The sequence below is a fragment of the Simochromis diagramma genome, unplaced genomic scaffold (assembly GCF_900408965.1).
Source record: "Simochromis diagramma unplaced genomic scaffold, fSimDia1.1 OVJJ01000361.1, whole genome shotgun sequence".
Taxonomy (NCBI): domain Eukaryota; kingdom Metazoa; phylum Chordata; class Actinopteri; order Cichliformes; family Cichlidae; genus Simochromis; species Simochromis diagramma.
The window spans coordinates 7,226,524-7,250,080 of record NW_024386860.1 but is presented as its reverse complement, the minus strand read 5'-3'; the positions used below and the strand labels follow the sequence as shown (position 1 = coordinate 7,250,080).

Sequence of the window (23,557 nt, the reverse complement as noted above, 5' to 3'; positions counted from 1 at the left end):
AAGACAACATGCACTACAAACCAACCACATGCAAATTGCTCACACTGCACACAGTGAAAACAATTCCTTAAAACCCCAAAAATGAGTCAGGATAATGCCACCCCATCCTAAATCTTGGTTGGCCATATACCGGAAATCCCTTTTTGGCATAACCAAATACCAATCGTTCCTGTCTTGAATTCTATCACTGCTGTGATGGGTCATTGGAGCCTAATTGCCAAAATAGATCAATTAATTTATGTCTGACAATAAATCATGTTAAATTCTTCCAAGTGACACATCCTGTAACTAGCTGTTACAGTACAGAAGGAAAGCTTAATGTGACTAAACAGAATCTGACACAAACACTTAGTAGAAAGGTTTGTTAATGATTAAAAAAGTTCATGAAGTTTAACCTTTCAGAATAACAACATTACTTCCTTATGACACCATATATTGAATGAACATTCATGTACCGGTATTAGCAAAGGAAAAGGCAAAGAGTGAAGGACTGCTTTAGAAATGGGAACATTTTCTGATGTACTTGTCATATACTTCTTCATTTTTGGGTCCATCTCAGGTGAGCTTTCACTGCTTGACGTGGCAGAAAAAACTGTCGGCTCACACTGACTTTAAAGTTTTACTTTGTTTATTGTTTGTTTGTTGTTCACTTTATGAGACATCTGTTGAATACTTCTAGTTCATGTTTAATCATAATGTGACCTTAATATTATAAACAGAAATAAATTTTTCTGCTCAGATAACATGGATCAGAGAAGAAGCAGGTTTGTACAAAAGTATTTTAAATGAGAGTAGGAGAGCAGTGCCATGGTCCTTATAATTCTCTAGTAATGCTTAGTTTTCCTCGTCCTTTGTGTCATTCTTCATTGATCGTTAATTGTTCATCATGCGACTTTAACTCTTTTTACTTCTCTGATTTGTTCTTCATGAGTATAGAGAGAGAAGAGTGGAAACAAAAGACATTTAAAAGAAAGTTGAGTGCTTCCTTCTGAATCTCAGTTTAAATCTATTCCAATTAAACCCCATAGTTCGTGTCTCCTTTCTCCTCCGGATGCAGGACTTGGGACACATTTTTCAAGACTGATTTCAGATGGAGGACAGAGGAGACAGGAGAAATATGGGAAGCCTTTGATCAGGTTGCTTCTGTTGGCTCTCCTGTTGGCTACCTGTTTCTAGATTATGTTGTACGTGAATCTGTCAGTCTCAGTTTTGTTTCTTGAATTAACCTGCTGTGTGTGCTTCTTTTTTCTTTCCAATAAAACCTCTAATGAAAATAACGTGACCTTTTCAGACTTGCTTTATTTTCTACAGATTAATTTAACTTTTTGAGATTTTTTATATATGTGACTGGACATCTGGACGTCTTTATAGCAACATTTTAAGTTTTACATCTTGCACTAACACAGTTGCACCACTTGAGGAAGGCATCCTGCAAGTTTTCTGGTGCATGAAACTGACACTGCATCTTGTTAAGTAGAGTTTCATTCACCATACTGAGTCAGTATTTTGGTCAGTTTGATAGTAAAACATTCCTAACTACACACTTCATGGATATTTAATTAATGGCTTTGTTACTACAGCTTCTTGTTGTTTTTGTGACATTTGCAAGTAAATCTAAAAATTAAGATGTTCAGTATAACTTGTGGTCTCTTTACAAAAAGTCAGATTTTCCTTCGGTTGTTCGCCAAGGGCTTAGAATAGCAACAAGTCACCAAAAGCAACAGCTGGTTAACAGTTTTAATAACCACGCAATTATTGAGTGAGTTCCTGAAACTCGACCAGAATTATGTGCAGTATTATCTGGAAAAGCTGACATTAGACTTTAATGAAAATAACTAAAAAATTTAATCTTTATATATTCCACAACTGTTTTATATGTTTGAGTAACAACAGCACTTTTCTATTCTTCTCCCGCAGGTTTCACTGAAGGAGCTGGTGTGTTGCCTGATGGTCTGAATGCAGCTGTAGGTGAAACGGTGATGTTCACTACAACACTGTCTCCAACAGAGAAACCATTTCAATCTGTGAACTGGAGTTTTAATTTCTCTACAACTATACTAGTCATGATTAACTCAGAAGAAACTATTGGACCTGAGTATGAAGGCAGGATCACCTTCTTCCCATCTACTGCGTCTTTGGAGCTCAGGAGTCTCACTCTGGATGACACTGGAGAATACAGTGTTGGTATTATACAAGATGGAAAACCCCAGAATGGCCGTACTACTCTGTTGATATACGGTGAGCAGATGTAGAAATTCAACAGCTTAACTGTTTTTGCAATATTTAAACAAGTTTACAATATATTGAACATGTAAAAATACCTGTAATGATTAGTACATGTTTGTTACATCTCTACTCTGTAATAATACATTCTTGCAATAATTCGTCTTATTCTTAAGACTGTGATAATAAAGACTTTTAAAAAGTGTCTGTAAGAAACTGAATGGTTTATGTGAAGGTAATATTGATCCCCATAGAACAAAGAACAAGCTGAGAACTCAATTGTCTCATTTATTCTGTTCAGAATAGTCACTTAAAGGGAGTTGATTTATTTTTTTTATACAAATAAAAATATTCCAAGATTTTGATTGGTACAGTATTTCTTACAATTATTGATATTCTGTCTTTTTAGGTTGGGTATGTAATATATCCTCCTTAACATGACATAGTTCAGCTGGAATTGATTTGTAATTATTTTAATGCTTATTTTCTATTGTTGTATTTTTCTTTCACAGAGAAAGTCTCCAATGTGTTGGTAACTTCCAGCAGCACAGACTTGGTTGAGTTCAATGCTTCTGTCTCTCTGTCCTGCTCTGCCTCTGGATCCTCTCTCTCTTTCCTCTGGTTGAACGGCAGCTCTGAGGTTACAGCAAGTGACAGAGTTCAGCTCACTGATGGAGGCTCCAGTCTGACTATAATCAATGTGACCCGCTTTGACCAGGGACCATTCAGGTGTCGTGTGTCCAACCCTATCAGTACTGGTACCAGTGATCCAGTAAACCTCTCCATCAGCTGTGAGTTACTAAACTAAATGTTCAGTAGTCTATCTGAAAACATCTGCACACAAGCATCAGAGTGTTTAGACATCATTTTAGATTTCAGAATATTAGATATTTCTGATAAGCTGAATAGAAGATAGATGAGATATTTTTTCAGTTGACATGATGTGAAGCAATGTAGTTGTGTGAAATACTTTTACATTTTCCATCCACCCAACATAACTTTTCTATGTCCCCTCTACATTTAGATGGCCCAGAAAATATCAATTTGATATTACCTCCATCACAAGAATACTTTGCTGTGGGGTCAGACATCAGCCTCACCTGCACAGTTGGATCCAGACCTCCTGCCCAGTTTAACTGGTTTCTGAATGGAGATCAGCTGCCTGATACTGGATCAGAGGTCAGACTGATGAATGTTAACATGAGTAACAGTGGAAACTACAGCTGTCAGGCCTTTAACAACAAAACTCTGAGATCTCAAACATCTCAGCCTTCAGCCATCACTGTACTGGGTAGGTTTGATTTATTGTTAAAGTGTGTGTTTCATGCATTCTTTGCTCTCTGGATTCTCAGCCACATGTTAAACAAATTCTTCTTTCTTTAACATGTGGCTGTTATGATAACAACTTTGGTTATGATTTCATTACATATTGTGAGCTTTATGCGATTAGCCTAACATTATCACCATTTGTATAAGCCGGCAAAAAAGTCTTTAGTTTATTTCTTACGTGCTAACAGGTAGTAAACATTATTTGATTCATTTATGGTTTCAGCGTGAAAGAATGGCATTTTTTAGGGTATTTTGTATTTACAATTAAGTAAAGCATGAATAAATTGTTATGCACTTGTTTTAAATATATATTCAATCACCGTGGGATAATTGCACATTGGGAATTAATAATGAATTAATAGGAACACTAGCTAATTTCAATAGCTTTGGGAGTCATCATTGCTACAACATAGTTAAGCTAAAGAACCATATCATCAGGATGTTCATAATATTAAAAATGATAGTATTTAGCACTACTTAGCGTTACATGTTTTGAGCGAGGATCATACGGGTATGCATCACCAGCAAGCAGATACATCTCTCTTTTATCTCTTAGTTTCTAACCTGTATGTAAAGAATTGTATGTGCATTTTCTTTCTTAACAATTTATCTTTTGTCAAACAGAGAAAATATCAGGTCCTTCAATTTTGCTTAACTCGTCAACAAACCTGCCAGCTGAGGGGACTTCTGTCAGCTTAACCTGTGAGGCTTCTGGCTCAGTCTTTACCAGAAACTGGATGAAGGATGGCTCCAAACTGACCCTGACTGACAACATGAGCCTTTCTGACAATAACAGAGTTTTGACCTTTAACACTTTGGAGAAGAAAGATGAAGGAAAATATTTTTGTAATATCAGCAACCCTGTCAGCAGTGATGGAGCGAAATATGTTCTGATTTTTAACTGTAAGTAACATGCTGTTCAGTTTACACTAACTGTTCACACGTATGGTCATACAAATTTTGAGCTACAATATTGGCACCACTGACAACATATTTAATCAATCATTGCAATGTATTTTTATTTTAATGCAATGAACACATTTATTGTTTGTATTACTTTATTAGGTGTCCTTCAGACAGACCAAAACATTTTCAAATTGAAGTTCCAAAAAAAAGATCCATATCAATATCAAAGACACCTTAAATTTGACCTCTACCCAACTGTTCATGTTCGTCTATTTTCAATAGTGTTCAGTCCTTTGGGACAAGTCAGCCAAGTGATATAATCTCTCCAGTGAGTCCTGGAGTCATCCTATTCAAATGCTTGTTTATTTCAATGCTTATTTCTGCTACTTGTATCCACAACCTCATTCTTTCAGTAACTAGCAAGAGGTTAATACCATAGATAAAGATAAATGCTAAATGACTGGTAAGTCATCACCTTCCCATTCACACTCAGCTCTCTCCTCACCTCAGCAGACCATACACCGTCTTAGACCATGGTCTTAATACCATGGTCTAAGATTTGGAGATGCTGTTTCTAATTCATACTAAGCTACGAACAGCTCCAGTGCAAGATGGAGGTCAGTAAGGATCTTGTGGACTGGGAACTCTGCCAGATGTTCACAGCACACCCTCACTATACTAGACGTTTGGGTACACCAGGCCTGTCTGGCATCCTACCCCACCAGATGATCCATCTCACCACCAGTTACTTAGAACCCCCTTTTGGGTCTATAGTCACAAATGACAGTCATGACCTAAACCCGAACTGAATGTGTAGAGAAGCAACCCCAACATGCGCATTTGCCAGTTGACCTCTGATCTTACTTTTGCGCTTCACATGTGCCTTTCTTTCAAGTTGACTCCAAAATGCATTATATCTATAAATAAAATATTGTCAAGAGAAATAGAAAGCGGTACCTCTTTAGCTAGAAATATTGTAGTATAATAATATATAAGAAGCTCATATAATATAAGCAGGATGAAATAAAAGCATGAATAACTATTTCTAACTCAGATTTAGACAACAAAGTTCACAGTTGGGAGATATTTCTGAGCTGAAAAAGGCAATTCCTAATTAACTGTCGAGAGTGTTGTTGGCAGAATCAAAAATGGGGCAGATCATCACCAATTTGGGTGACTACATAAAAATAGAGGTTTTTAAGCATCACTCTCTCTTTTCTGAGAGAGTGAAGCACATTTCTCAAAGATGGATTAATGTAACTGAGAGGGCATCATCATCAGCAGTGTATGGATTTGATGTGAACGGTACCTGTGTGCTCTGATACTCTTGGATGTTGCAGTGTGCCTATAGTATGGTACCACTAATAGTTTAAATGATGTACGTTTCCTGGAGTTTTAATATTTTCCATGAACTAAATTTTGGAAATGTTTCCTAACACTTAACTACCCTTTATCAAAACATTAATCTTCAGCAAAATATTTGCTGAAACTACACAGTGCATTCATCATTTTTACAAATACAAGTGCTCTCCAGACAAAGTGAGCAATGCACTGACCAAAAGTCCTCTGAAACCTGTTCAATTATGAAATCAAACAAAGAGAGAAATTATTGGAAAGTTTTGAGATGGTGAGACAACTTTGTGTCATCTTTATTTTATCTCTATTTGAACTTCCCCAGATCAATCATCAGAATGTGCTGCAGGTTGTATCGCTGGAATTGTAATCGCATGTTTTGCCATCGTTGCTGTTGCTTGTGGTGTAGGATACTACTTTTATAGGCGAAGGTAGGTGGATAATTTCTTAATGATCTTATAAGTCTCTGAATCTGTGTTCTCAATCCACTTCTAAACACTTAAGCAAAAGCATATGCTTGTGCTAAACTTAGCAATGTTATGTGTAATTCATTTAACATTATATCATTTCATGAAACAACCACAGAGGTGCAAGTATTTCAGTGCACTGTTTGTTTGAACAAACAAGTCTTTATCATTTGTCATTAAGATTGGCTTTAAACAAATGTAAATGTGTTACAGTTTTGTGTAACTTTGTGGAAAGACTTTGATAATGCTTCATTTATTATATTTAGAACCAACAAAAATCCACAGACACATAATACAGGTGAGTAATATTTTTAATATACATTTAAAATATTGGGGGCAATCGTGGCTCAAGAGTTGGCAGTTTGTCTTGTAATCGGAAGGTTGCCGGTTTGAGCCCCGGCTCCGACAGTCTCGGTCATTGTGTCCTTGGGCAAGTATAAATAAAATCCAATCCAATCCAACTTTATTTATATAGCACTTTTAAAAACAACAAAGTTGACCAAAGTGCTTTCCAATAATAAAACAGAGATAGCAGTTAAAACCATACTTTAAGCATACAATGAAATCAATAAACAAAACAAATATATAATTGAAAAAGAAGATAAAAATAAATCAACATGAGTAGAATAAACAATAAGATATACAATGAATAAGATTAACAAAGTAAAAAGATTAAGAATGACCAACAGCTGACTAAAAACTGACTACAAACTGGCTCTGATAACACTCCTAGAAGGCCTTTGAAAAAAAGTGTGAGGCCTTTGAAAAAAAGTGTGACTGTATCAAAATATTTTTTTTTGACCAGGAGAACATGTGTATGAGAACACTTCCCCAAATGACAAGAAAAATTGAACTGTATTTCCATTTTAAGGTAAGCATTAAATTCACTGTTGTGCTTTATTAAGAAAGAATACCGTTATACATTATACTTATACATAAGGAAAAGAGTGAAAGATTTTTTCTCTGTATAAAAATCTATCATTTTTCCAATAGTGCTGAAAGCTAATGCCCACTCGCATGCAGTTTATAGTGTTTGTCTGCTAGAAAAAAATGTCTATCTTTTCTTGTCCTGCAGATGAAACATTTGTGAAGTCTCTATCTGCTCCAGGAAGACAAAAGTTATTGTTTTTGTTAGTTTGTTGGTTATAATATTTTTTGGGGTCATTATGAAAATATTTTAACAGGACATATGAAGATTGTTTATAAATTATTAGCCTACAACAATAAATATGAAGGGTTTTTTAAGTTGCTATTATTTTGATATAGGTCTCTGTCTGTAGCATCTTATTGATCATTAAATGTCAAATAAATACAACAAATACACAGAGGTTGTAGCCCTTGCTCTTACATCAGTTTATCACTCATAAATGTGGTCCTGTATGTTTTAATGGTGAACTCAATCTATATGTTGTAAAAATCTGGATGATTACAGAAAGCCTTCAAAGGTTTTGCAGGCCTTATGCTGTCTGATATGGGGCGCCGTTTGTAAACTGAAACATGCCGAAATTAACAGCAACATTTTTCCACATTTAGCTCTAAATCTTACAAAAACATGTTTTTTCGAGTCATTTTTTACAACATTTAGTAAAACATTTGTAACTTTTCATATTTAAAACAGGATTTTAAATGTTAAATCTAAATGCTAAATGTTAAATCTAAATGTTAAATGTTAAATCTAAATGTTATATATAAATCTAAATGTTAAATGTTAAATCTAAATGTTATATATAAATCTAAATGTTAAATCTAAATGTTATATATAAATCTAAATGTTAAATGTTAAATCTAAATGTTATATATAAATCTAAATATTATATATAAATCTAAATGTTAAATGTTAAATCTAAATGTTATATATAAATCTAAATGTTAAATGTTAAATCTAAATGTTACGGGAAACTAAATATTTAGCTAATATGCAAATTTATTGTACGGGTCAACGGAAATACCAAAATAAAAGCTTCAAGAAAACCTACCGTGCTAAAGTGTGCCGGTCGTGGTCAGGTTCTGTGTTTGCGCTCCTATCACGGTCACTTTTGACTGCCATGAACTGCTTCAACTATTCCCTACCAGCATGTCCAGCGATTTAGCTGAAAACATTGGAAGAGCCGTTTTGTCGGCCATTCAACGATAGTGCACCCTCGACCTCACAAACGCCGCAGCACTTGGTAAGTTTATTGTATAGCATTTTGGACGGGTTGATAGCAGTGTTAGCAAAACTAGCAAAGCTAAATTACTTAGCTAGTCCTCAATTATTTCATTTGGTAGGCAGCAGACAGAGATCGAACATCACACAACTCTATTTATTTATTTGGTAGGTAGGTAACAGTCGTTCTTGATGTAAATGTTTCCTTAGGAATCCAGCAATGCACCTGGACCAAGTAGACCTGCCGTCTCCACTGGGATACCATACCGCTCGGTAGGCCTTCTTACACATATCATTTAATTTATTTATCATGAAATTTCCCCTTGTGGGACTAATAAAGGTATGTTATCTTATCTTAGCTGACTGGTTTTGATATACAGTCAGGTCCATAAGTAGTTGGATACAGACACATTTTCTAATGTTGCTTCTGTACATTACCAGAATGAATTAAAAATGAAACTACTCCAATGCAGTTGAAGTGCAGACTTTAAGTTTTAATTCAGTGGGTTGGACTAAATGAATGCATAAAAATGTGAGGGGGAAAAATTAATTTGTAAAGGCTCTGCCAGGCCTTTACTGCATTGACTTTCAGTTGCTGTTTGTTTGTGGGCCTTTCTGTCCTAAATTTAGTCTTCAACAACTGAAATGTATGCTCAATTGGGTTAAAATCCAGTGACTGACTTGGCCATTCAAGAATATTCTATTTCATTACTTTATTAAAGTCATGGGGTGCTTAGACTGTATGTTTTGGGTCATCTTCCACCTTTATTATGAAATGCCTCCCAATCAATGTGACTACTTTTAGCTGGACTTAAGCAGACAAGTATGTCTCTGAACACATTCAGCTGCTTCAGTCCTGTGTCACATATTCAGTAAACACTACCAGTGCCACTGGCAGCCATGCACGCCCAAACCATCACACTGCCTCTGCCATGTTTTACAGATGATGTGGTATGCTTTGGATCGTGAGTCGTTCCACCCCTCTCCATACTTTTTTCTTGCCATCATTCTGGTAGAGGTTGATCTTGGTTTTATCTGTCCAAAGAATGTTTTTCCAAAATTTTGCTGGCTTTTACTAGATGTTTTTTTTTTTTTTTTTTTTTGTTAAGTCCATTCTAGCCTTTCTATTCTTGAGGCTTATGAGTGGCTTGCACCTTGCAGTGAACCCTCTGTATTAGGGCTGTTCGATATGACGATATGAAAACATCTATCATTTCATATTATACGCTATCATTTGTTCTGTGGTGTCGCAAAATAAATTTTACGTCAATATTTTTCATCATTTTGATGGTCACTGTAGTGGCTGTATTAATTTCTTAATTTTCTTTTTTCTGTTATGTTCTCTTTGACTGCATGTTGTCTGTTCACAGTAAAATTTTCAAAATGCAAACACTACGTCTCAAATCAATTCCAGGCCTTTTATCTGCTTAATTGGTAATGACATCATCATTTTAATATGGATACCCTAAATTAAAGCTGAGTCTGCACATCATGTCCATGATATAATTATGATTGGAAAATGTTTCAGTAAACGGGCAACAAAATAAAACTTGTTAGGGTCCAAATACACACTGACCTAACTGCAGGCCTTTTCTACTCTAATTGAGTGCTCAAAGCACTTTATACAACAGATCTCATTTACCCATTCACAGGCACAGATTAATACAAGCACTTTTTCTGTCCAACATTCGCACACAGTCATACTCAGATAAACCCATTGGTAGCTGTAGATTAGAGCACCTGGGGACTGAATCACCAGCTTGACCAAAAATCACCAAATGCTAATCTACAAGATACAAAAGATTCAGTTTTCTGTGTAATGGGTAGACAATAGTAAGATGGACTGAGTCTACAGTTTGTTTGTTTGTTTTTAATGAACAGATAACAGAAACCTTACGGATGTATTATAATGCATAGGTGTCTATCTGTATCTGTGTTTGAATTCATTTCAGGTTCCTCTTCCATCAGTTCCTCAAGCTCATGCTACGCGCTCACATTTTGTGAGAAAAAAACAAGACCTGCAAACACTATACAAAAGATGTGTGCTTGCCCTTGTCTTCAGCATCAACGTTTCTCATACCGAGAGGGGATTCACGAGCAAAACTAGCACAAGATGGCCTTATTGGGAAGATCTCCTTTACATCTGACTGGTCTGAAGCACAACTTAGAGAAGAAATAGCAGCAATCTTCAGAAGAACATTTGCACTGTCAACTGGCCAGACATTCCCTTTTGAGTATTTGAGTACAATTAGAGGATGTAAACGACTAATGAAACCAAATGTTTCTAGCAGTTTTCTTTGGGGTGGCCAAGAAGTTGGCTCGATTTGTTCCACCACCTGCCTCTATATAATGGCAGGGATACAAAAACCTGCACAGGTAAACATTTTATATTGCAGTGCAGAAATATTTATTGTCTAAAAAGTGAGTCTGTTCCCTTAACATAATTTTATTAATTGTATTAATTAATATTGCAGTTTCAGCAGGTGTAAACAGTTTTTAGTGCAGCCATGTGCCTCTGTGTTACCAGTGATTTGGTGCAACTGTATTTGATTTTATGTAGAACATGCTTTCTTTTCCCTCAGGAGGAACCAGTAGAGCTGTCTGACAGTGACTTTGAAAGTCCAGTCTGCCGGAGAAGACGAGGTATGTGACGTGAATGAGAACCTAGTGAGGTTCTAAGCTCGATGACCAGTTAGATTTTGTTACTGCAGTGCGTAATAATTCCTGGGGGGTTTGTTTGATGAGAGCATCATTAATTTGTCCGATTGGGGCGATCGTGGCTCAAGAGTTGGGAGTTTGCCTTGTAATCGGAAGGTTGCCGGTTCGAGCCCCGGCTCGGACAGTCTCAGTCGCTGTGTCCTTGGGCAAGACACTTCACCTACCGCCTACTGGTGTTGGCCAGAAGGGCCAATGGCGCGATATGGCAGCCTCGCCTCTGTCAGTCTGCCCCAGGGCAGCTGTGGCTACAACTGTAGCCTCCACGTGTGTGTGAATGGGTGGATGACTGGGTGTGTAAAGCGCTTTGGGGTCCTTAGGGGGGACTAGTAAAAGCGCTATACAAATACAGGCCATTTACCATTTTAATGTTTACGAATTATCACAGGTGATTACAGCCAAGGAGGAATATGTGCCCAACTTTCACTTAAACTAATATAAGGATATATAAAGGCTCTGTTAACATTATGAAGCAAGTCATGCTGACCTTCTTTCCTTTGTTCAGTGCATCATGCATTGTCTACAACACCAGGTGAAAGTGAGGCCAAGCATCAGGAAACAGAGAGCTGCATTCAAGAGAGTGAAAATGAGGGCCAGGCAGAGGGACAGCAGATGTTTCCATATAATGTGGCAGAATTTGTGTAAGCTGTTGTCTAGGGGTTAAAGAAATCCTTCATTTTAGATGTTGTTTAGGATATTGTTTTGATGCAAGTTTCCAATTTGCATGTTTGGGTTTGTTTTTTTTTTGCTGAATGACTGCAACTTTAGGATTTACATTTAATTTTTTTTTTTTTAAAGATGTAGTGTGAGAAATTCTTCAAGGCTGACATGTTTTATGATTTCTAATATCTCTTATCTACTTAGCCCTATTTTCCTGGAGGAAGATGAAGCTCTTGAAGAGGCAATTCAGCGTAGCCTCCTAGAAGAGTCTGATAGACAGAGTGAAGTTCATATTTCAAGGTAAGATTTGAAAGTAACCTTTGATAATTGAATATCTTATTTGCATCTTCACTTGCATCATTTTTTTGCAGTTACACAATTACAAAGGTTTACATTTACATTACATTTCTGACTAATTTAATATGGACTATCACAACATAATTATCTGTTGTAACTCTGTGCACTTGAGTCAAATGTACAGCAAATTTCCATTTTTCCCCAAGATCTGTTTGTCATTGTCCCTTTTTTAATATAGGTCTTTTAAGAAGCTCAGCAAAGAAGAAATTGAAGGTCTTCTTAGAGCTCATAGTGAGAAAGTCATTACACCAGGAACAAGACAACTCCATATCAGTCGAGCCAATGTGTGGTCGACTGCTTTGCGTCAGTTCAAGAGACCCAAGTTTGCAGAAAGCTGTGAGATGCTTTATGTCACATTTGCAAGCGATGAACATGATACAGAGGAAGATGCTGCTGACCTTGGGGGGCCAAGGCGGGAGTTTTTCCGTTTACTGGTGAAGGCCATCTTTCAGGACAGTGGTGCTTTTGAAGGTAATATGATTTCATAGACAAACTAACTAACTTACTTACTCAAGGCCTAAAGGCTTGTTGACGACACTTGTTTTTATAATGTTACAAACGCAACAACCACCTGATCTGAACATTGTTTGACAGAACATTAACAAGTTAATAAATGACTACAGATAATAAATCTGTTATGTTCTGTGTCTGAAACAGTAAAAAAAAAAAGTAATACATTTTTGTCTGTCAATCTCAAGATATCAGTTTGGGGTCTGTACAGAATATACTTTTTTGTGTGTTATTTTTCAGCTACACCAAATGGATGCACACTGAAATTTAACATCCTACACTTGCAAAATGGAGTATATCGAACCATTGGCAGGATGTTGTCCACAACAATAGTGCAAGGTGGAGAAGCACCTGCCTTTCTCTCTCCACATGTAGTAGACTACATTGTGTCAGGAGACATTCTTCAAGTACACCTAACACCGGATAATATAGGTGACCCTGAGTTAAGAGAGAATCTGAAAAAGGTGAATTGCAATATTATAACAAGAATATTGTAATATTTCCTATATTCACAAGTCTTCTGGTCTTCTTTTATAATATATAATAAATACACTTTTGGTTATTAGAGGCAATTCCATGTATTATATTTTCAATTTGTTTCCTTTTTGTTAAAAAAAAAATTATTGGTGAAATACAGCCAAATAAACCAAAACAAAAACGTTTAGAGTCCAATTAAAATGAACCATCTGCAGTATTTGTGTACACTGGTAAAAAACAAACATTTAAAGTGTTTTTCTTAAATATTTAGGTTGTAAATGCAACAACTCAACATGATTTGGAGGAAGCAGTCAGCTGCTGCGACTCATGGCGATATCAAGTTGAAGGTCTTCCACTCACAGTCACCATGGCCAATAAAGATCTGTTTGTGAAAAATGCAGCTCTATACCTTGCAGTTCTGCAATGGCAAAGCTGTTTTGATCAACTAACTGATGGCTTGTCCTACTATGGAGTGAGATTTTTTTTTTTTCTGTATCAATTGGTCATTATTTTATAATCATTTAGAGTGAGCTACTTTTTGTATTTAAAACGGGAATTTAACCATTATTTAAACTTTTCTGTCTAGATTTTATCACTCCTGAGAGAGAACCCCAGTTTGCGTGTTCTGCTTGACCTATCGGGGGAGGACAAAGATCTGACAGCCAGTTTAATTGCTGGGGTTCTCAGGCCAAGCTATTCTGTCCTTGGGAGCAACAGAAGAGTTAGAGAGGAGCTGATGGTGGTCAAATTTCGGGAATTTCTCCAGTGTGTCGAAAGTAAGCAGAAATTCACATAATGTAGTCTGGCCATGAAACAATTTGGGACACTAAAGTAAAACTTTGTCTTTTTATGTCACATGCGCACACACAAAACAGGAATAAAGATGTATGATAGCTTACAACTGACAAGCAAGGCAAAGACAGAACCTCTGTATTTTTTATAAAAACATTAGCCATCATTTAGTTGTTAGCTCAAGCTTTAACTATTTTAGTGTCCCCAGGTTAACAGTGGTTTTTCTTTGTTTTTAGATAAAGAGCTGAGAGACTCACTTGGAGAAAGAACTCTTACCAAGGATGAAGAGGCATTTGTGAAAGCTTTGAGGCCTGGTCACATCTTGGCTTTTGCCACCGGGAGCAGCAAGGTTCCAGCCATAGGTTTTCAACCAGCTCCTAAAATAACATTCATTCACGATGAAAGCAAACATCTCCCGATTGCACACACATGTGCAAATGAGCTTCAGCTTTTTGTGAATGAAACAATGGCTGATGATGATGCTTTTCATTACTGCTTCTTAGTAGCACTCATGAATGGAGCTTTATTCAGCACCATCTAAACATGTTCCAAAAAAGTGAAATTAAAATGGTGGGTTTGTTAACTCTAATCCTGTTCATTAATTGTAGTTTCAAGTAACTTTGCTTCTTACAAGATACTTGAAATAAATTCTGACTGCATTTAATGTTGAAATGTAATAATTTTCAAAGCTTCAATAGATTTATAAAAATGCTAACTCTGTATTTTCAACGATAAATCAATAAAGTCACTGGTGTAATACAATTAATAATTTTATTAAGCTTTTTCTTTTTTTTTTAAACAAGGACATTTCAAAACAGTTTATGCACAGAGTATACTAAACATGCTTTGTAGAACAGGCCAGGATTACTTAGACATCTAACAGCAACATTTATTAAGACTATTGCAACTTTACAATGATTAAAACAATACTGTAGGTAATCTTGTGAATTGATTTAAAGACTGACTGTTCTGTGTTGATAATTTTCACTGTTATACTGTATTACACTGTTACAGTGTGAATTTGATCTTTACTGCAATCTGAATAACTGGTTTTACCCATAAACTAAAAGTGGTTGTACCCTTCTCAATAGCCTATGAGTCACTGTCAGTCATTAACTCTGAGTCCTTATGTGGCAGGAGGCATCACTGCTAGAGGGGAGGGGCTTCTGCAGTAGTACAAAAAATGCATTTACTGTACAGCATTTAAGAATATTAAGTGTCATCACTCTTTAGAACATCACTGGTATCCTGTGGTTGAGGTCACACATTTACAAGTTTGTTAAAAATATACTGCTGTGTTCGTTGAAACAATGTTTTACCATTATTGTTGTCTTCTTCGAAAGGGTGAATGCTTGTATATAGCTCTTGTAAATCGCTGTCATTTAATGGGACAAACCTACTTTCAGAGTTTGACAAGGAGGGTATGGAGACCTCTGCTGTAGAAAGTTCTGGGTTGTGACGATGAGACACATGAGTTCCGCAGGAAAAAAGCTGGATGGGAGTTCTATTACCTTCAGTGGAAACAGAGTGATTGTTATATCCAGCTTTGAATTCCTTCAAAGTGCGGTTGATTCGTGGTAGAAACACATAATGAAGGCAAAATAGGTCTGTTTCATTTTCTAAGTCTAGGATACCAAGTGATTCCAATTCATAAAATATAGGTGCATAAATGCGGCTACAGTTGTTGTTTAAGTCTCGGTTGAAACGCTCAATCCTCTGGTTGTGCACAGAACTTCCCATTAAGACAGAGCTTTCACCCCTGCTTGCTCGCATGTCCTCCCAAATCTAAGCATTCTCTCCTCCGTGATCAGTCCTGATATGCAGGGGTCTGCCAAATTGTCCAACAGCTGCAGTAAAGAGGGCTTTCACAGTCTCAGCTCGATTATTGCTGGAGCACTGAAGAAACATCAACATCCTGCTGTATCCATCTATTGCACCATGAACAACAAACTTCCAACGAATCAGTTTGTGATTTCCATCTATGTGCCATATGAAATTTGGATGAGGCACAGAATATACTCGCCGAGCAACTGCAGTTCTTCTCCTGGATAGAACACCAGCCGAGTCCACCCTCCGCAGTGACTTTCTTACGCGCCATCTTTGAACCACTATGTTTTTGGAACGCAGATGACCCATCAGCATCACTTCTCCAACATTTGGATGTTCAGTTTTTATCTGGGACACTCTGATCTAACTCATGGTCACTGATTACATTGAATTTTGACTCTGAGATATTATAGTCTTGCAGTAACTTATACAGAGTGGGCCTGGAGATGGAAAGGATAGATGCAGCTTCAGTAAAAGATGTTTTCAGGGAAAGAACATTTTCCAATTCCTCTTTGGAAATCTGAAGCCTTCCTTGGTAACCATCCTAGAACACGGCACAGAAAATCTCAATGAGCACAATTCTATAACAAAAGATGGGTAATTTGAGGCAATTGTACGGTGACAGATTAGCTAGAGAGTAATATTTTATCAATAGTTTTAAAATATGAAAGTGAGCAATCAAAAGACACTTCACAGCAAAAACAGTAATAAAATATGACGTAAAACTTGTGAATGTTGTTGGTGGTGATGTGACACTGCTAGTGATGGACCCCTAAGAAGATGAAATGTATGTAGAGTCAGAATCATTACTTTGACAGGATTTAATTTAAGGTGACATATTACACCAAAGAAAAAACAAAAATCAGTCAGCTAAATGATATGTGTAAGAAGGCCTACCGAGCGGTATGGTATCCCAGTGGAGACGGCAGGTCTACTTGGTCCAGGTGCATTGCTGGATTCCTAAGGAAACATTTACATCAAGAACGACTGTTACCTATGGAAGCCCGTTTCCGCCACTAAAAAAAAAAAAAAAAGGATCCATAACTCAAAATTTCGAGTTATTTTCTCGAAATTTCGAGTTATTATCTCGAAATTTCGAGTTATTTTCTCGAAATTTCGAGTTATTTTCTCGAAATTTCGACATATTAACTCAAAATTTTGAGAAAAGCAACTCGAAATTTCGAGTTAGCGCTGCCAATCAGTAATCTACGTGAATGACGTCATTTCCATGTTACCCGGAAGCTGAAGCCCTCAGCTACAAATGCTACAGCTAAGCTACCGGTATTACATCCAGTCGTGAATGCACAGATTGCTGAGTGTTTTCAGCCTGGCTTCACAAATGATGAAATCCCTGTGTTATTAGCTGAAGCACATGGTGTTACTATCAGCAAACATACTTTAATTTGTTGGGATCCGTTTTTGAGTGCGCGGTCCTGCGCCATATGCTTCCGGGTAACAAGAAAGCGACCTCATTCACGTATATTTTTGATTGGCAGAGCTAACTCGAAATTTTGAGAAAAGTAACTCGAAATTTCGAGTTATATTTCTCGAAATTTCGAGAAAATAACTCGAAATTTCGAGAAAATAACTCGAAATTTCGAGTTATGGATACTAGCTTTTTTTTAAAAAATAAACTTACCAAGTGCTGCGGCGTTTGTGAGGTCGAGGGTGCACTATCGTTGAATGGCCGACAAAACGGCTCTTCCAATGTTTTCAGCTAAATCGCTGGACATGCTGGTAGGGAATAGTTGAAGCAGCTCATGGCAGTCAAAAGTGACCGTGATAGGAGCGCAAACACAGAACCTGACCACGACCGGCACACTTTAGCACGGTAGGTTTTCTTGAAGCTTTTATTTTGGTATTTCCGTTGACCCGTACAATAAATTTGCATATTAGCTAAATATTTAGTTTCCCGTAACATTTAGATTTAACATTTAACATTTAGATTTATATATAACATTTAGATTTAACATTTAACATTTAGATTTATATATAACATTTAGATTTAACATTTAACATTTAGATTTATATATAACATTTAGATTTAACATTTAACATTTAGATTTAACATTTAGATTTATATATAACATTTAGATTTAACATTTAACATTTAGATTTATATATAACATTTAGATTTAACATTTAACATTTAGATTTATATATAACATTTAGATTTAACATTTAACATTTAGATTTAACATTTAGCATTTAGATTTAACATTTAAAATCCTGTTTTAAATATGAAAAGTTACAAATGTTTTACTAAATGTTGTAAAAAATGACTCGAAAAAACATGTTTTTGTAAGATTTAGAGCTAAATGTGGAAAAATGTTGCTGTTAATTTCGGCATGTTTCAGTTTACAAACGGCGCCCCATAGTCTGAAGACACTGAGAAAAGCAGTACTGTCAAGTTTTACTGTGTGAGAGTGTGTTGGGGGGTAGGTGGGAGGTAGTAAAGAATTCAGTCTTCTGACAGCCTCATGAATGGAGCTATTCAAGAGTTTAGTGGAGTGGAGGAGAGATTAGGCCTTCTTGGCCACAGCAGTGCAGTAGATGTTCAGTTGAGTATGCTGGGAATGACTTCTCCTGAAATCTGCCATAATCTCTTTGGTGTCTTTGGTCTTTTCCACATTCATATACACACATATATATACAACAATACAGGTAGAAAAACTTTTTTTTTCCAAATTAATTGTATTATCACTCTTAATGTTGTGTTGGCAGCAGCACTACTACACCAACCAAAAGAAGGTTTCTCACAAACTCTCACAAACTAAGCAAGTGACCTGAAGGCCCAAAGATATAAAGGTCTAGATGACCTCTAATTTTCTGCTTTTAAATTCACCTGAAACTGAGGTTGTTTTACTCTAAATACCCTAAAAACCTCATAAAAAACATGGTGCCTAGCGAGATACTTACTTTGGATGGCATTGCCTTGGCCTCCAGGAGAGTTTTCTTTCTTGTTTTTGTACATCTCTAATAATGCATAACACATTCTGTACAAAAGAGTTTGAAAACTGGATTTAAAAAAACTATAATAAATGTAATTGTTGTGATATTTTGATACCATGATAGCATTTACAGGATATTGTTTTATAGTGATATTATACAGGAAAACTGTTACTAAATAAGGCCCATTTACTAGTTGTTTTTCTCTTTCTCTGTGACCCAAGAATTAATGTGTAAGACTCACAAGCTGGTACCCCAAGGTTGAAAACACCACAGAGACGAGACCACTTCCTTACTCCCATCCTCCCTTCCTTATTCTTTAGAAAAGGCTCGTTAAAGGCCAGGTGGTTTGTTTCAGAATTCACTAATGAAAGAACTGTGTATTTTGCTGGGATGATCATAATTTGTAGCTGAACTGATAAACTACACAAAGGATACTTCTCTGCTCACAAGGCAGGAAGACGTTTCCTTATTTGGTCTGTACCGGTTTGAACTGGGAAAACTGACACACGAACCTTTTTCTCTCTATATAAACTGTTGTGTATCAAATAAACCTTTGAGTCGATTGGGAAGGCAACCTAAAGCAGTCTCTGTTTTCTTGTTCTCCCAAGCTGCTCCCGAGCTCGTACTAACACGCTGAATGGCATACCTGAGTGTTACTTTAAATAATTAGGAATCTTAGAAGGAAAGGACAGAACTCTGCTTATCGGTGCTCGTACCTTGGAGGGAAAACCGGGATGGACATTTTTTCCTTCAATTTGGCGTCAGAAGTGGGATTGACTGACAGAAGGTAAATATGCGTCTTTCATATTTATATAAAGACCGTATTAGAGCAGGGCGATATGGCCAAAAATATTTATCACGATATATATTTGAAAATTTGCGATAACGATATAACTGACGATATAATTGATGCGAGACAAAATACAACTCCACAACATTACTAGCGCAAAAAGACAACCTTCCATTTATTTTCACTTAAACAAGAAGCTGGTTTTTATGTACATTAAAGCTTTATAAAAATGTAACAGTGCAAATGCAAATTCCTTGCTGAAAGTTTAACCAAAAGGCATTTCCAGTAGAAATGGGCTGACATATCCTGAGCATAACCATGTATAATATCCACTGAAGTTAAAAAGGGGTGCTTTGCAACATTAAACTGCAGTGTGCAGTACGCATTTTTCGTACCATAAGGTGCACGGGATTATAAGGCACATTAAGCGAAACAAAGCAGTCAGATAAATCAAACTTTATTAAACTCATTCTTCTTGCTTCCTCCACTTCTGTACCATTGATTCATTAATGCTGTATTCTATCACAGCTGCTCTGTTCCCATGTTGTTGCAGTATATTAATGACTAACCTCGTATTGTGGATGGATTATGTCAGTTGTTCTGACTGAAGTTTGGTCCGTTTACAGCATCCTGCCATGCGATTGCATTTGTCTCTAACCATGAGGAACCTTCACGTTAACTTTTATAAGTGGAAAAGTGTTAGTGTTGGTCCTCCAGCTTCACTGTTTATGTTATGCTAACATAGCTGTGTCGCTAGCGATCACGTAGCGCATCATTATATACCAGCTAGCCCAACTTCAGTAACCCTACAAACGTCACTGCTGTTTAGTTTTCTGTCTTCATTTATGTTGGAAATGATAGCAGAGCTGTACGTTTGAATTTTTTCAGAAATCTCTCAGTCAGAACATGCAATATCCTGCTTAGGTAACTAGCGAAACTAGCAAGCTAACTTCCGCTAGCTTCCTGCTAACTTCTAACTCCGTTAAATGTAATAACTTTTGTTTTCATGGATGCCTGGAAGTTAAACTTTATAGTTACACCTGGTAAAGCAGCAATGCTGATCGTTTTATTAAAGATGAAAGAATTTAGACAGTTTTTAACTCTCAGTGATGCTGCAGTGTTGTTTGACCTGAAGTTACGGAGTTTAGGACCCAGATTACTCCCAGATTTAAGAGCATCTTAGTCCGAAAAAATACGACAATAATGACGGCCGCTTGTATGTTCTGCAAAAAAAATGTGCTTTGTTGTGTATCTGACGGACAAACACCAAACCAGTTCCATATCACGGAAGTTGCACCATTTTTACAAACCAATTCTGGTTCATCTGTTTCACTCAACAATCGGCCATGTGCGTATGAAAACAAAGACACTGCGCATGCGCATTTTACTCCCATTCTATCGCGATATTTCATTTTCCTATCGTTGCCTAACATTATACCGGTATTACCGTGAACGGTATAATATGGCCCAGCCCTAGACCGTATTATACCTCTCTCAGTGATCGATCCATAAAAAAACGGGATATGCTGACGAAGTTTCACTTAGTGATCCAGAGAGATACACTGACGACTTCCTCAGTCCCCGATGTAATGTTCTGTCTCAAATTTAGGAATAACGTGTTCGTAATCTGCTTCGTGAGCCACCATTATCTTTATTGCCGCTCGTTCAGTTCAACATAAAACACACCCACTTTCGTGACAACAAACACTCCCCGTTGCCACTACGGTGGACCACAAGGGACAGTAAGCACGGAGTGCAAACATTATAAGCAATACAACAGCTCCCTTTTTTTTTTTTTTTTTTAAATGTCCGCCAGTGACACAGCTGGTATACATTTCAAAATAGAACATCCTGAACATGAGGATAAGGAACAGTTTTCCAACACTGCCATGTGTAAAATTACTGGGGCATAAAACTAACACCAACAATGCAATGCGGGATATGCACTCATTAGTACATGGACATTTGACATGTTTCCATCTTTTTTTTTTTTTTTTTTTTTTTTAGGGCAGCGATCCGCCTACACCCTTTACAATCACAGGTCAAGAATAACCCTCGGTTTGACCACTCGTCCTGATCTGGTGGTCAGTGCAGGGCTAGTGTCCATGGTTGGAGTTTTAGTGTCTCTAGATGGCGACAGGGGCTCTGCTTGTTGCTGAGCTGCACTATCTGGCTGGGTGACCAGATCGGATGCTGGTGCTGAAGGTGCCGGTGACGCCTTGGCGCCTCTCAGGTGCCGTCGGTTACGCCGTATAGTCTGTCCCTCGCCAGTGCGGATCACAAAAGAGCGGGCAGTCTCTGCAGGTCGGATGATGACAGCCGGTTTCCAGGCTCCGGACTCGTGCTGAAAGCGAATGTGGTCCCCCTGCTGCAGCCTCGGTAGTGGTGTGGCGCTGCGATTGTAGTAACGCCTCTGATGCTCTTGTCTTTCCATCCGTGTTTTTTGCACAACCGTCGGGCTTATGATGCGAGGTACCAGGTGGCATCCGGTAATGGGAAGCACTGAGCGTAGACGTCGACTCATGAGGAGCTGCGCAGGTGACCTGAAGCCATCGACTGGCGTGTTCCTTTGCTCCAATAGGGACAGGTAGGGATCTACTCCCTGAGCATGAGCTTTATCCAGAACTGATTTGGCCGTTTTGACTGTTCTTTCGGCGAGGCCGTTGCTTTGCGGGTACAAAGGACTTGAGGTCATGTGGACAAAGTCCCATGTGACTGCAAAATCCTTGAACTCTCGAGAGCTGTACTGTGGGCCGTTATCTGAGATAAGCTTCTCTGGTATACCATGTCTGGCGAATATGGCCTTGAGCTTTTTGATGACGGACCCTGCAGTGGTAGAGAATAGCCTTTCGACCTCAAAGTAGCGGCTGTAATAGTCCACAACTACCAAGTAGTCCCGTCCACGCCATGTGAAGAGATCTGAGGCCACTGCCTACCATGGTCTCTCAGGGATCTGGTGTGGGATGAGAGGTTCTTTGGGATTCGCCGCGCGCCTCTCCTGACATATGGAACAGTTTTCCACCGTGGCAGCTATGTCCTTGCCCATGCCTGGCCAGAAGAGGGCGTCCCTTGCTCTCTGCTTACTCCTCTCAATCCCCATGTGCCCAGTGTGGATTCTTTCCAGCATGTTGTTTCTTAGGGCTATTGGCACTATGATTTTGTCACCTTTGAAGATGATGCCATGGAAATGTGAAATTTCATCTCTGAAATTCCAGAAGTCCAAAAGGGTTTTGGGGCATTTTTTTCTGTCCTCAGGCCAGCCATCCTGCACAATTTGCTTCAGCAGGGTGAGCTGCGGGTCGCATCCTGTTGCAGCCTGTATCTCTGAGAGTTTTTTGTCACTTACTGGGAGGCTGTTTATCACTGAGTGGATCTGGTCCTCCATGCCTTCACTCAGCGTGCTGTCTTGGTCGGGCAATGGTTTCCTGGACAGTGTGTCAGCCACAGGTATGTCTTTTCCGGGCCGGTGCACAATCTCTATGTCGTATCTCTGCAGCTGTAACAGCATGCGCTGCAGACGAGCAGGGGCTACAGAGATTGGTTTCTTCAGTATGTGCTCCAACGGCTTGTGGTCCGACTCGACGATGACTCTCCTGCCGTATATGTAGGTGTGGAAACGCTTGCATCCAAACAGCACTGCAAAGAGCTCTTTTTCGATCTGTGCATAGTTGACTTCTGTTGGGGTCAGTGTCTTTGAAGCATATGCTATTGGGTGTCCGTCCTGCATCAACACAGCTCCCAAACCATACTTCGATGCATCTACCTGTAGCCGTAGCTCCTTGGTCGTGTCGTAGTATGCCAGTATGGGGCCTGGTTCTCTGGTTATGAGCTCTTTCATTTGCTGGAAGACTCTGTCGTGGGTCTGATCCCAGATGAACTCTGAGTCTTGTTTGAGCAGCTGACGCAGCGGTGCGTTCACCTCTGATAGTCGTGGTGCGAATCTGGACAGGTAGTTCGCCATTCCAAGGATTGTCTCAAGCTCATTCTTATTCTCAGGAGGTGGCATGTCCTTTATGGCCTGCAGTTTCTTTGGGTCTGGCTGGATGCCCTCCC

At 38.1% G+C, this 23,557-nt stretch overlaps 2 protein-coding genes and 2 long non-coding RNA genes across 6 annotated transcripts; 3 read left to right on the top strand and 1 right to left on the bottom strand.

The window, feature by feature from the left end:
• The first annotated feature begins 1,892 nt into the window (after positions 1 to 1,892).
• Positions 1,893 to 7,446, top strand: LOC120732524 (carcinoembryonic antigen-related cell adhesion molecule 1-like). Its single transcript, XM_040030211.1, has 8 exons — positions 1,893 to 2,238; positions 2,736 to 3,014; positions 3,248 to 3,514; positions 4,177 to 4,455; positions 6,137 to 6,242; positions 6,545 to 6,576; positions 7,084 to 7,149; positions 7,354 to 7,446. Exons 1-7 carry the CDS (start codon positions 1,980 to 1,982, stop codon positions 7,128 to 7,130), a joined length of 1,269 nt encoding a protein of 422 aa, XP_039886145.1. The 5' UTR covers positions 1,893 to 1,979; the 3' UTR covers positions 7,131 to 7,149; positions 7,354 to 7,446.
• Positions 7,447 to 8,309: 863 nt separating this feature from the next.
• Positions 8,310 to 10,429, top strand: LOC120732526. Of its 2 annotated transcripts, XR_005695595.1 has the most exons (3): positions 8,310 to 8,446; positions 8,635 to 8,697; positions 10,377 to 10,429. It is a non-coding gene; the product is annotated as an uncharacterized LOC120732526 (long non-coding RNA). The 2 variants fall into 2 exon arrangements; XR_005695594.1 differs by lacking the exon at positions 8,310 to 8,446 and having other exon boundaries at positions 8,578 to 8,697.
• Positions 10,430 to 10,463: 34 nt separating this feature from the next.
• Positions 10,464 to 14,698, top strand: LOC120732523 (G2/M phase-specific E3 ubiquitin-protein ligase-like). The gene is made up of 9 exons (XM_040030210.1): positions 10,464 to 10,800; positions 11,007 to 11,067; positions 11,645 to 11,780; positions 12,004 to 12,099; positions 12,335 to 12,627; positions 12,907 to 13,130; positions 13,415 to 13,615; positions 13,730 to 13,919; positions 14,172 to 14,698. The coding sequence occupies exons 1-9, from the start codon at positions 10,693 to 10,695 to the stop codon at positions 14,474 to 14,476; spliced, it is 1,614 nt and encodes a 537-aa protein (XP_039886144.1). The 5' UTR covers positions 10,464 to 10,692; the 3' UTR covers positions 14,477 to 14,698.
• A 200-nt stretch (positions 14,699 to 14,898) lies between these two features.
• On the bottom strand, positions 14,899 to 17,588 carry LOC120732528. Of its 2 annotated transcripts, none has more exons than XR_005695600.1 (3): positions 17,402 to 17,588; positions 16,660 to 16,722; positions 14,899 to 16,534 (listed from the first exon to the last, which is right to left on the bottom strand). It is a non-coding gene; the product is annotated as an uncharacterized LOC120732528 (long non-coding RNA). The 2 variants fall into 2 exon arrangements; XR_005695598.1 differs by having other exon boundaries at positions 14,899 to 16,306.
• Positions 17,589 to 23,557: the final 5,969 nt, after the last annotated feature.

Excerpts from the sequence above, each read along its gene's own strand:
- LOC120732524 (XM_040030211.1), top strand. The coding sequence starts at position 1,980 with ATGTTCACTACAACACTGTCTCCAACAGAGAAACCATTTCAATCTGTG. Across the intron at positions 3,515-4,176 it reads TTCAGCCATCACTGTACTGG|AGAAAATATCAGGTCCTTCA; the intron begins GTAGGTTTGATT and ends TTTGTCAAACAG. Across the intron at positions 4,456-6,136 it reads ATATGTTCTGATTTTTAACT|ATCAATCATCAGAATGTGCT; the intron begins GTAAGTAACATG and ends GAACTTCCCCAG.
- LOC120732523 (XM_040030210.1), top strand. The coding sequence starts at position 10,693 with ATGAAACCAAATGTTTCTAGCAGTTTTCTTTGGGGTGGCCAAGAAGTT. Across the intron at positions 11,781-12,003 it reads TATAATGTGGCAGAATTTGT|CCCTATTTTCCTGGAGGAAG; the intron begins GTAAGCTGTTGT and ends TTATCTACTTAG. Across the intron at positions 13,131-13,414 it reads TAAGAGAGAATCTGAAAAAG|GTTGTAAATGCAACAACTCA; the intron begins GTGAATTGCAAT and ends TTAAATATTTAG.